The sequence below is a fragment of the Vitis vinifera genome, chromosome 4, assembly GCF_030704535.1.
Source record: "Vitis vinifera cultivar Pinot Noir 40024 chromosome 4, ASM3070453v1".
NCBI classification, from domain to species: Eukaryota; Viridiplantae; Streptophyta; class Magnoliopsida; order Vitales; family Vitaceae; genus Vitis; species Vitis vinifera.
In genome coordinates, this window is record NC_081808.1 from 20,755,495 (window position 1) to 20,769,027 (window position 13,533).

Here is a 13,533-nt window from a genome sequence, read left to right on the forward strand (position 1 = left end):
AGGTTGACCTAACTACCATATATGTGACCTATATTAAGAAAGGAAAGAAACTTGTACACTATAAATACATTATATTCAACACTCCCCCTCAAGCCGGGGCATATATGTCATATGCACCAAGCTTGTTACAAATGTATTTAATCCTAGGACCTCTGAGAGATTTAGTGAAAATGTTTGCTAGTTGATCATTTGAATTAACAAAACTTGTAGCAACACATCAACTTCAATATGCTTGGTCCTTTCATGAAAAACTGGATTGGATGCAATATGTAATACGGCCTGATTGTGACAGATTAGCTTTATCTATTCATCTTTTCCAAATCTCAATTCCTGAAGGAGTTGCCTCAACCATATGAGTTCACATGTTGCCAAAGCCATTGCTCGATACTCAGCTTCAGCGCTTGATCTGGCCACTACATCTTGTTTCTTACTCTTCCAGGATATTAAGTTATCTCCAATAAAAACACAATACCCTGAGGTGGAACGCCTATCTGAAGGTGAACCAGCCCAGTTTGCATCTGTGTAACCAACAATTTGGGTATAGCCCCTGTCTTCATACAACATACCTTGGCCTAGTGTTCCTTTAATATATCGAAGAATGCAAATCACAACATCCCAATGGTTGTCACATGGTGACTGTAGAAATTGACTAACCACACTCACAGGAAAAGAGATGTCTGGCCGAGTGATTGTGAGGTAGTTCAGTTTGACTACAAGTCGTCGATATCTCCCAGGATCTCTTAGAGGCTCCTCCTGTCCTGGTACAAGTTTGACATTTGAATCCATAGGAGTGTCAACAGGTTTACATTCTAACATACCTGTTTTTTCCAAGATGTCTAAGGCATACTTCCTTTGTGACATAACCACACCTAAACTGGATTGAGCTATTTCAAGTCCTAGAAAGTACTTGAGTTTGCCCAAGTCTTTGGTTTGAAAGTGGTTGAAAAGGTGTTGCTTTAGTCTTTGGATACCCTCCTGATCACTGCCTGTAATGACAATGTCATCCACATAAACTACCAAATAGATGCACTGGCTCGAAGAGTTATGATGATAGAAAACTGAATGATCTGCTTCACTCCGAAGCATTCCAAACTCTTGAACAACTGAACTAAAATGCCCAAACCATGCCAGAGGAGACCGTTTCAAGCCATATAGAGAGTGGCGTAACTTGCACACTAAACCAAACTCCCCCTGAGCAACAAAACTAGGTGGTTGCTCCATATACACTTCCTCGAGAAGTTCACCATGAAAGAAAGCATTCTTAATATCCAACTGATAAAGAGGCCAATGACAATTTGCTGCCATGGAGAGAAATAAGCGAACAGAAGCAATCTTGGCAACAGGAGAGAAGGTGTCACCATAGTCACAACCATAAATCTGAGTATAACCTTTAGCAACCAAACGGGCCTTAAGGCGATCAACCTGACCATTAGGACCAACTTTAATAATGTAGACCCAACGACATCCAACTGTAGATTTACCAGGAGGTAAAGAAGCAAGATCTCATGTGCCATTGGAATGCAGAACAGCCATTTCATCAACCGTTGTCTGTCGCCACCCAGGATGAGAAAGTGCCTCACTAGTGCTCTTAGGAAGAGAAATAGAGGATAAAGTAGAGACAAAGGCAGAATAAGATGAAGATAATCAATGGTAGCTCAAAAAATTATAAATAGGATGAGGATTACGAGTAGATTGATTACCTTTCCGAAGAGTAAGTCGGGATAGGAGAAATTGGTGGGACAGGAGGTGATTCATCAAGTACCTCAACTAAAGAGAGAGGAGAAGCAATAGCACGATGTCGACAATGATAAACCTGAAGAGGACTAGAGAGCGCATCTAAAGGGGGGGATATATAGGGAAGTGGCAATACTTCATAAATGGGAAGAGATTCAGAGGATAAGAAGAATGGAGAGTTCTCAAAGAAGGTGACATCAGCGAAGAGAAAATAACGATGAGTGTCAGGAGAATAACAACGATAGCCCTTCTGAAGTCGAGAGTATCCCAAGAAGATGCATTTCGTAGCCTTGGTGGAGAGCTTGTCCTATCCAAGTGTGAGAGTATGAACAAAACAAGTACAGCCAAAGACACGAGGAGGAAGGAAATAAAGAGGTTGGGTAGGAAAAAGGAGGGAATGAGGGATTTGGTCAATAATATAGATGAGGGCATACGATTAATCAAGTAACAGGCTGTAAGAACAGCATCTCCCCAAAAACGAAAAGGAACATAACTATGGAGAAGGAGGGTACGAGTTGTCTCAACAAGATGTCGATTTTTACGTTCAGCAACCCCATTTTGTTGAGGAGTATGAGCACAAGATGACTGATGGAGTATCCCATGTTGGGACATAAAAGAAGTAAGGGGTGTAGAAAAATATTCCCGAGCATTGTCACTGCGTAACACTCGAATGGAAACATTGAATTGTGTTTAGATTTCAGCATAAAATTTTTGGAAAATAAAGAATAACTCAGCTCGATTTTTCATTAAAAATAACCAAGTACATCTTGAATAGTCATCAATGAAAGTGACAAAATACTGAAATCCTAAAGTAGACGCGGTCCAACACGGACCCCAAACATCAGTATGGACAAGTTCAAAAGGAGACTTTGCCCAATTATTCAAACGCTTTGAGAACGAGACACGAGTATGTTTCCCAAGCTGACACGACTCACACGCAAGCGACGACAAAGTGGAAAAACGAGGGACCATCTTCTGGAACTTGGAGAGACTAGGATGACCCAGACGACTATGAATGAGAAGAGGAGCATCGGTGGAAATGCAAGCTGCAGGAGATGAAGGTGATGTGAGGTGATAGAGGCCTTAAGACTCACGCCCTATGCCAATCGTCTTCCCCGTACTCCGGTCCTACAAGATCACAGATTTATCAGAAAAAGTGATAGAATAGTTAAGAATGTGAGTTATTTTGCTGATGGAAATAAGATTAAAAAGACACTCGGGGGCATAAAGGACATAATGGAGAGGTAGGGAAGGGAGAGGATGAGCCAAACCAATACCTTTAGCCATTATTTGGGAACCATTAGCTAAAGTAACAGTAGGTAAGGCACAGGTAGTAGTAATAGAGGAGAAAATGTGTTTATTACCAGAGATATGATCAGATGCTCCATAATCTAGAATCCACGGGCCAAGAGAAGAAGATTGAGTAAAGCAAACTGAGACATTACCAGTTTGGGCAACAGAAGCTGATGTGGCTGCCTAATATCGGAGATAGGCATCATAATCACTACCAGTAAGGGTGATACTCTAAGATGTGGAGCTCGCAGCGGAGTCAAGTCGAGATAGTAGAGGATTAAATAACTGAGCAATGTGGGCAGTGCGAGGAGGTCGTCCATGTAATTGATAGCAACGATCTCAAGTGTGACCAAGCTTATTACAATAGGTGCACTAAGGACGTTGTCCTCAACCCCGATTGCCACTACGTCCTCCTCGAGAGTTAGTCTGAGAGGCTAACACAAATGAATCTGAAGGACCATCAGTCGACAAGGTCTGAGTAGAGGAGAGGCATAAGAGACGAGCGAACACATCATCCAAAGATGGTACTGATGGACTAGCAAGAATCTGATCTCGAACAGACTCAAGATTTGGACGAAGTCCAATGAGGGTTAACACCATAAATAACTTGTCAGTCTGTATTTGTTGAGCTTCAGCACCATTAGTAAAGGGCATCAAAGTTAAGAACTCCTCCTTAAGAGATGCAATCCGGCCAATATAAGTTGACAGATCCATGTTCTGCTGTCTCACATGAACAATATCAGAAACCACCTTATAAAATCGTTGAATATCATTTGTGTATAATCCTTTAGCCTGAGTCCAAAATTTAAAGCAGGTTTTGTAGGCACGAAGATGATGGAAAATTTTGGGATCAACAAATTGCCATAATATGCTGCATAATTGTGCATCGATCTTCTTCCATTGCACTTTGTCAACATCAGGTATAGCATCCTCAGGTGTAACAAGATGATCCTCATAACCTTGGCCCATAAGCCAGAGTTCCACGGACGCTGACCATGAGAGATATTTCTCACTACCAATCAATTTTTCCAATGTGATAGTAGGAGATCCAGAGATGACGGATGTAAAAATGGGATTTTTAGTCGCCATATCCACTTCATCTGAGTTGAATTACGTTTGGATCGAAGAGAGCCCTAAAGGGAGGTCGGATCACAACTGTGGAAGAAGAACCTGGTATGTCGGGACCCAAACAAAGGAGAAAAGTGATTGGGGATGAAGAAGAGGCCTTCCTAAGGCACACACAGGTCTCAGCCAAGGAAGGGAGCTGTCGTCGAAGGCTGAAAGAAGACCCACAGAGGCTGAAATGCCAAAAAAATGGAGAAGCAGGGTTCGGAGAGGACTGACGGAGGCATAGAAGTGCAAGACGGCGCCGAACAAGCCTGCTGGAAGAAGCCCAGCACCGGAAAGTGGGCCACGCGCCGGCGCGTGGGATTCAGGCCGCCGAAGAAGAATGGCGCGTGGGAGGGTTTTTGGCTCCGGTGCGTTGAGAAAAGTTGTAGATCTCCTCTTTGCGCTCCTGATGATGTGGTCGGTGTCGGGAAATGCCGCTAGAAAAAATCACCGGAAAAATGTTGATAGTGATGAGGGTTTTCTGACCATGATATGGCTTACTAGAAAGCTTTGGGAGATGGAAAAGGTGACCGGAATGAAACACGGTCACTGGACGGATTCCCGGAATTAATTACACGAGTAAGCCAGAAAGAATAAAGTTTTCTCCCTTGGCTCTGATACCATGTTGAAAGAGAGAGAGAGAACCTTAATTCTCATTCATATTCTTAACTTCTTACAATAGGGAAATATATATACAAGGCTAGGTTGACCTAACTACCATATATGTGACCTATATTAAGAAATGAAAGAAACTTGTACACTATAAATACATCATATTCAACAATTTGATTAGAATTTTGGACAAAGGGAGAGATTCGAACATTACTTGATATTTCAAACATATTGAGAAAATAAAAGTAGAGAAAACATGGGAGAACCAACTATGAAGGTTGTATTTCTCTATGTCAATTTCGTCCATGAAGGTCAAGAACTATTAAAGCTAGTGCAAAGAATCTTGCACCTGGTTACAACAATTAAGTTTGAAGAATAGAGAGAATTTTAACAAAAACCTTTCTTTGATACCCTGTGAAAAATCATGGAATTGTATTTCTTGTATTGCTAAAGGAATTTACAATGAATATATAGGGTTTACAAGGAAAACAATAAAAGAAAATAATCCTACCATACATGGAATGTAGACACCGTAAGTCAACTATATAAATAAGGAAGGAATCCTTAGTTTGTAACCCTAATTTTGTCACTGATTTGCTGCCGTAATTTATAGCATGTATAAGCTGAAAATTTTCAATTAATCACAATTAGTTAAATTGTCAATTAATCACAATTAGTTAAGCTGTCAATCAAGCTATCAATTTACACAATCAACCAACATTTTTATTTAATTAAATTTTTTTTAAACATCAATTATTCTTTTTTAATAAAAACATTTTTAAAATACACCTTCTTGACATAAAATTCAATCTTAGAGAAACAGTAACTACTATTTCTACTTTTTCTACCGCTAAACACAGTTGCCAAACACTATTCTAAACAGGCCCATGGGAGATGACTTATAGTTCCTCTTTCACTTTTATCGTTATGAGGATAGTCGCTGCTTATGACCTTAACTTATGTTTGCTTCTTGAAGAAAATACAAGTTATGATCACAAAGCCTATCAAAAAAAAAAAAAAAATGCATATTTTCTTCCAAAATCATTAAGTTTTCATGGATATTATTCATATGGGGTTTACAGGTAATTTGTGTCAAGTTCTGAGGATGTGGGCTTTAAATTCATCGCATCTGTAAAATGCAAGTCAATAGCGACTAACATTTTTTCTGTGTTTTGTAACACTGAGCATGAAAAGTATCATAGTTGCTATTTATAGTATATTAGTATTGGACAAGAACTCTCTGAAGGAAACTGGGAGAGTAGGTCATTTAGTTCTTCCTCACAGCACACGGGCGTTGTGTCTTTTCCTTTCATAGGCCAATGGATCAGCCTAGTTTTGCTCATCATAGGGAATGGACACATGCATGCATATGCTTGCATACATTTATGCACATGGAAATCTCCGTTGGTTCTTGTTGGTGCTGAGCATGATGATGATCATGGTGTCTGTTCTATGTTGAACAGGTAAGAGGTTTGACTGACAGTGTATGTGTGTGTGTGTGTGTGTGTGTGTGTGTGTGTGTGTATACAGGACATAAGGTTAAGAGATGAAGCAAATCGTGGAAGTTTGTCAAAAGTACCCAAAAAAGTAGCTGAACTCCAATCCCATATTTCCTATTGCATCAGATATTCATTAAGGGTAACTGTTTGAATTTTGGTTTCATGTATTTGGTTTTTATTCACAAGAATTTACATGTTTAACACACCCAAATGGTACTAAATTATTAATATATTTCTGTGCAGGCATATGCTTCCATTTTGTACCTCAGAAAATTTACAAACTTCCAAATTATACTAAGAGGGAAGCCTGTGCAGCAGTTTAATATAGCAGATGAGTTGAAGTATCCAAAAGTAGTTATTTACAGGCCACAGCATAATACTGCATTAAAAGAGGTAACATGCATGGTGGAAGAAAAATACACATGCATATCTTATGCACTATCAAATGTTAATCATATCCTATGCTCTTATTTACTTTAAATTGATTTTTGGTGCTAACTTAGATAATTTATAGGTGGTTCTTATGTATCATAAAGTTCTCGTTGTATTCATTCAATCCAGACTAGTCTAAGATGAGACAAATTTGTGTTGTAAGTTTTTGGAATTGGTGACTTTGTTGTGAACATTTTCTCCCCTCTCTCATAAAGCTATGGAATAAAGAACATATAAAAGTATTTTTCAGCATGAAGGATGGGGAAGGGGAGAGAAAAGGGTGAAAGTGGAGACAAGAAAAAGTGTGATATCCCACATCAAATAGGGAAAAAGGTTCTTGACACTATGTGTATGGACTCCTTTTAGCCTTGTAGATGTGTTTTAAAGGATGAGGGCTTATTGGGCTCAGAGTGGATAATATTTATACGGGAGGGAGTGAATCATTACAAATGGTATCAAAGCTGAGACGTGAAGAGTGTGTCGTGTTTGCATGCGATGACAGGGTGGGGGGTATTTGATTGTGATATCCATCATCAAATAAGGGGAAAAAGTTCCTATGTATAGACTCCTCTTAAACTGTAGATGCTTTTTAAAGTTGTAATGGGCTAGACGGCCTAGAGTGAACAATATCTACGTGGAAGGGAGTGGGTCGTTACAAAAAGGCTTGGTTGAAAAGCTTTTACTTCCTTTGTCTTGTTCCCCTTTTTATACGAAGGTTCTTCATCATTAATAGATTAATTTAACCCACTCAGCTACTCTTACTAATAAATTCTAGAATTGGGGAAGTATTCTTAACTATTTAATCAATGCCATATGACCACCTAGTAGAATTGAAAACAGAGACATGGATTGAATCTCTTGGCAGTCACCTAACTAAATTCTGTGCAAATGCCTAATTGCTCCTCCTTGGAAAACCCATGAGTATAAATGCTTAATGTATTATAACTTTTTTTTCTTTCTTCCTTTTGACCTCTCTAGATTTATTCAGGATGAAAGTTAGATGTACAACAATCAATATATTTCATATTGTGTGTGTCTAGATTGAACTATTCGTGCACCATGGGTTTTATAACAGTATAATTGGAATCAATAGACCATTTCCATTCCACAAGTTGATGAAATCTAATAGCTCCCGCACAGATTTGTTACTTCAGTGTCTTCTTTTTGGGATAAAAATGCAGGTATTTTATGTTTTTTTAGGGTTGGTTTCTTGTTTTGCCTGGTGTTATGGTTCTGTGGTAATTGAGGTGGTTTTCTTCTTCTTTTTCCCCACATTTTCATTTGCTTACTCTCTTGTGGATTAATGGAGATTCTTATTTCAAACTAAAAAGGAAGTTAGGGGTACGAATTCTCATGTTATCAATAGATGGTTAAGCTACTCTCTCTCTCTCTCTCTCTCTCTCTCTCTCTCTCTCTCTCTCTCTCTCTCTCTCTCTCTTTTAAATTTTATAATTACATTTTGGATAGAGACTTGGTGTAAGGGTTTTAAACATTGAATTGGGGTTAATCTCTGGTAGATTCAGAGTTGGGATTGATTCATTGAAGATGGCTGAAGTTAACAAAGTTTGAAACCAAAAAGTATCTAGATTTGTAATAGAAGTAACTTTGGAAGTGAAAGTATTCATGGAAATTTGTGAAATTTAAACATGTTTGGTTGTTTTGGTTTAGGCTTCCATGGAAACCACCATTGGGTTTATAAAAGAGGCACCTGCTCTTGGAGTTTCGGGTTTCAACGTGTACCATAAAAATCGCCTCATCAGGGTATGTTTTCGTAATGATTGAGTGAACTTTCTTTTATTATAATAATTTGATCTGAATCTTGCTTTCTGGTGAGTGTACCTCAAATTAGTGACTCTGAAGTTGATCTTATATAAATGTATGAAAGGTTTAAAGTTTGTATTTAGTTGAACTATGGCAAATAGGGTGGTGGAATTAGTTTATGTGAGTTTAACAAATATTACCAAGAAGATTGCTTTGAACTTTGTGTAGTAGGTAGTGGCATATAAATGTATTCCTTATATGGTGAGTTTGTTTTGCTTTGTTTCAGCCCTTCTGGAAGGTTACAAGTGATGGTTCTTCAAAAGGGAATGGTGTCGTTGGTATGTTTTCCTCTACATTTTATGTTCTCAAACATTTTCCTTATGATCTAGTCATGCATTGCTTGAATGCATATGTTGCAGGAGTTCTTGAAGCTAATTTTATAGAACCAGCGCATGACAAACAGGATTTTGAGAGATCATCTCTGTTTATCCGTCTCGAAACAAAGCTGAAACAAATGCTAATGGACTACTGGTTTGTTTCGTCCGTTTGGTTTACCTGCTCACACTAGTTCTTGATTAAATTTTGAAGATAAGCAATGAGAATTTGGGGAATTCCATATTATCTAAAATCAGTGTATCTCTTTGCCATCTTTTTAGGATGTCATAAAAGGACATTTTCTCAATCTTTTGCTATCTTTTCTAACAAGGGCTCCATTCTGTGTGATGATTTTATTTAAGGGATGAATTTAAGTCTCCAAAAGCCATTGAAACTTGATGGAATAACTTAGGGGCTATTCAGAAGCTTTTCTTGAAAACACTTGTATGTTCAACATAAAACAGTTTTCTAACTTGCGAAATACATTTGACAAATTTTTAATAGAAAACAGTTCTTTGAGAGCAAATTTGGGGTGTTTTAGATTGTTTCTTGTAGAGTATTTTGAGCAACAATTGAAAAGATGTAGAATACTTAAGGAATTTTTGCATTATACATAAATGTATGGTACCTTTATGGAGAATAAGCCGAGAAAATTATTTTTTATATTTGCATTCCCAAACAAAATTTTGTTCTTGAAAACAATTGAGAGCTGTTTATTAATAACCATTCTCAAAAACTATTTTTTGAGAGTTGTTTTCAAAATATTGCTAAATAGGCCATTAAATTCTTAGAATGTTGGAAGCCTTTTTACCATTCACCTTTGATGTTGTTTAAAAATTTCAGTAGCTGTGGAGTATACATGGCTCAGCTAACAAGAAATGTCTCTTATGTTTATATTAACCAGTTAACTATGAGTGGTATTCTTCTATTAAATTTCAATATTGGAGCAAACTGATATTATTTTGACTTGATGGAATTTGTTCTGAACAAGGCAGGAAAAGCAACTGTCATTTAATGGGACATCAACCTCCAGGTTCCAGGGTACAGAACATGCAAAAGAAACATCCTGCTCAATCACCTGTCGGACATGCAGCTCATATACAGAAACAGTTGCCGGCTAATCAACACATTGTTGGTCTTACGGCTAATACCAAAAAGGAGATGAATCTAGATCAACCTATCAACTGTCTCACAGCTAATCTGGGGCAGGATGTGGATAATGTGCAACCTGGAAACAGATGCAGAACTAGTGTCCGAGAAGAATTGCCTGCTGTTCAACCCATTATTGGACTCAGAGAGGTAAGTCATATTGGGCCTTGTCAACACAACTATTTTATACATTTTGAAGTATCTCTATACCATGGGTCAAAACTAATATTTTCACAACTAGATTGGTCATTGAACTGAAAAAAAAGGTTGCTAGGTCCTGGATCATGAATTGAACCATTGGTTTAACCATGGTCAAATTGTAATGTTAGTATGATATTATAAATATATAATTTATATATTATTAAAATAAATAAATAAATAAATAAATAAATATATATATATATATATATATAATTAAACAATAAACAAAAAATTAATACTGATTTTAAAAGTGAATTTTAAATTTTCTAATTTTCACAGTATCAATAAAAAATTAAATATACAACCATTTTTATCTTCAAATTAAAATAATTTCATAATTTCAATTTTTATATCTAAGACAGGAGCAAAATGATGTCATTTATAGTTAAAATGACATCATTTTGAAGTAGAAAATGGATGATTAAAAAAAAAAAGTTGTTTTTGTAAAATGTGACCCATTGTCAAATTGTTAAATTGTGACCCATTGTCTCAAGGATTGAAAAAAAGGAACAGGAGTTTAAAAAAACTACCCTGGAGTGTAAGCTTGAACTGTAAATCTAATATGTATTGATGGGTGGGTGAGTCTTCCATTTATGTCTTTATTTAAAATTCCGTTCTTTTACAGGAATCTTCTTATATTCATCACTTTAATTATGATAAAGTTATTCAGTTGTAATTCATGATTGAATTCAACATGCTGCAGGGATCCTTTAAAGAAGTGACATCTGCTGATGGTTCTGGGCTCATATCAGTTGATAAGATATGTGAAGAGAACATACAACTATTTATGAGGTAAATATTATACATTCAATCTAGTAATCTGGGATTTTGTTGCAGGAACATGCCCTGGTTTCTTGGACATCTTCAGGTGTCAATTATGAAAAACTGCATCCAGGGTTCAAAATGTCAGTTTTGCTTTCAGTACAGAATGTCCATTCTGTTGTAACATTTAAAAAACATAATAGGTTAAAAAGAAGGGGGGCTACCATCATAATATGAATATGCCTTTGCTTTTTTAAATTCAATGTTGTCTTCCAAGATATTTTTTGTTCAGTTTAAGGGGGGTTTGGTTTGGTGTGGGATGCACATTATCATCCGTTTGACCCCCCTCAAGTTGAACAATTAGAATGGGGGATAGGGTCAATTGGTTTAGACTCTCATACTTCGCATTGCCTACTCCCTCCTCTCCCATGATGCTCCTACTTCAATTGGCATTTTGCATAGACTAACTGATTTGCTTATTTGTTTTAATCAAATTGGCTTGAGAGTTGCATGTTATGTTGCTTCTGTGTTTGCATCAATGGGACATGCTTTTGCAGGTGTGAGGAACACATGCGGAAGGAGAATGAATTAAAACAAACGGTGGGTGAATTATTGTTTGTTGCCCATGGCTTCAAATTTTAAGGCATTAATATTTGAGTATCAATACCTAATAGTAAGTGATGTTTGTTTGTTGGTATGAATAGATATCAGAATTAGAGAGGAAGTTGGAGGAGGCCAAGAAGAAGTGTGCTCAACTTTCTTCACACCTGGAAATTAGAAGGAAGCAAAGGATTTTGAAGTCAACTGAAAAGATTTAATAGAACTACCTTGTAAAGCACTCAGGGGACTAGAATGACACCTAACAAATTAAGGTCTCTAATAGTTGTTACTTCGGTGTGAGGGGATTAGGTCAACAATTGGCCTTATTGCTTTTTTCCTCAAAATTTTGAAGGGAATTGTATATTGGTTTTAGTCCTTTTTTTGTGGTGTACGGAACTAGCTACAAATTAGCTACGTTGTTTCAAATGTGGTTTATAGAAATAGAAATTATTGTCTTTTATGCTCCATGGGATTGCCTCAATATGAAAGTTTTGAGCCAAAATTGTAACAATCAAACAAACCCTCCATACCAAGGTCGGGGATCGACGTTGATACCATTTGTAACAACTCACACCCAACCATGTAGATATTTTTGGATCCAAATAGACTCTCACGACTTCAAAACATGTTTATAAGGTTAAGAAGAACCTATAGTGTCAGAAACTTTCTCCTCTATCCGATATGAGATATCACAAAACTAATCATCTTTTCGAAATAAATGTCACCTCTAGTACCTTTTGAAAACTTATATTCAAAGAAGTCTTGTTATTGTCACATCATTTTTGTGAAAGCAAGGTTTGGTTAATCTTAGTTTTAATAATAACAAAATAAGGTTTGGAATTAATGATTATATTTCAAGTGTGATTAGGCAAAAAGATTCCCAAAAGTGGCAATCACAAAGACAAAATCAAGTCAAAGTCAAAGAAAAATCAATAAGAAGAAGAAAACCTTAAAGAAAAGTGTTTTTCAAGGTTTCATATGATTTCTTTATAAAGTTGTTGGTGCACTAGGTTTTTTTATGCATTATATTCTTTATTTATGCATCAAAATCATCCAAATTTTATTTTGTTTTAAATCTTTTAAAATTTGATGATTTTATGTTTTCAACTAAAACCTTGTGTCAAATGTTTTCTAATTTTGTTTAAAAGGTTTTAAGTTGAAAATGATGGTTGTTGAGCCAAAATTGGTTCAACTAGTTGAACCGAATGAAGAACTGGTTAACCTGTTAAGTTCAACCGGTTGAATGGTACAAAAACCTTATCTTTTTTCCGGAATGCTTGTTCAACCGGTCAAGGTTCAACCTCAATCGTTCGAGATCCAGTCCAAGGGCAATCGAGGTCCAATGGTCACCTATTAAACATTAAATGTTAACAGCTAGTTAATCAATCAAACTGGAGCTCAACCGAACGAACCTCCAACGACTAGTTTGGTTTTTTTTCCTTTATAAAAATGCTCAAATCTTCATTGCTTTAAGAGCTTAATTTTTATAAACATTTCTTGAATATATTTAAGCCTTGGGAGAGTATTTTTTTTAGTGCACCATTTGTTCTAAAACTTGCATATCATTAGCGTACTATTCAATCCTAGTTTTCTTGTATCATTTGAGTCTTAAAGTTTTATAATCAGATTTTGTGAGATTATTTATTATCTTTATTTATAAATCTTTGAGATAAAGAATCTAAGTGTGAGGTATTACTTAAGGATTCTCAAGTGTGGGATATCACTTGAAGGGTTATTCAAGAGTGTGGTATCTCTTGAAGATTGTAAAGGGTGTTTGGAGTCAAAAGTACAAAAGGGTGGATTGAAACCATAATCCAATTGTATTGCTTAAAGGCTTGGTTTGAAAACCTTGAATTAGTGAAACCTCAAGCTTGGGATTGAAGTTAGAGGAAAGTGGATGTAAGTTGGGTTACACCGAACCACTATAAAAATCTTGTGTTTACATTCTCGCTTCCCTACTCTTTTACTTTATATGCAATTGTCTTTATATTGTTTTATTATATAT

At 36.5% G+C, this 13,533-nt stretch overlaps 1 protein-coding gene across 1 annotated transcript in view; it reads left to right on the plus strand.

Moving 5' to 3' along the window:
• Window positions 1-11,993, plus strand: part of LOC100262696 (protein MICRORCHIDIA 2) — a 48,093-nt gene extending 36,100 nt beyond the window's left edge. The window contains exons 10-18 of the mRNA XM_002267651.5: window positions 6,280-6,387; window positions 6,492-6,641; window positions 8,349-8,441; window positions 8,728-8,779; window positions 8,861-8,972; window positions 9,812-10,115; window positions 10,870-10,958; window positions 11,486-11,528; window positions 11,633-11,993. Coding sequence (XP_002267687.2) covers window positions 6,280-6,387; window positions 6,492-6,641; window positions 8,349-8,441; window positions 8,728-8,779; window positions 8,861-8,972; window positions 9,812-10,115; window positions 10,870-10,958; window positions 11,486-11,528; window positions 11,633-11,746 — 1,065 coding nt within the window. The 3' untranslated portion in view covers window positions 11,747-11,993. The remainder of the gene's footprint in view (window positions 1-6,279; window positions 6,388-6,491; window positions 6,642-8,348; window positions 8,442-8,727; window positions 8,780-8,860; window positions 8,973-9,811; window positions 10,116-10,869; window positions 10,959-11,485; window positions 11,529-11,632) is intronic.
• Window positions 11,994-13,533: the final 1,540 nt, after the last annotated feature.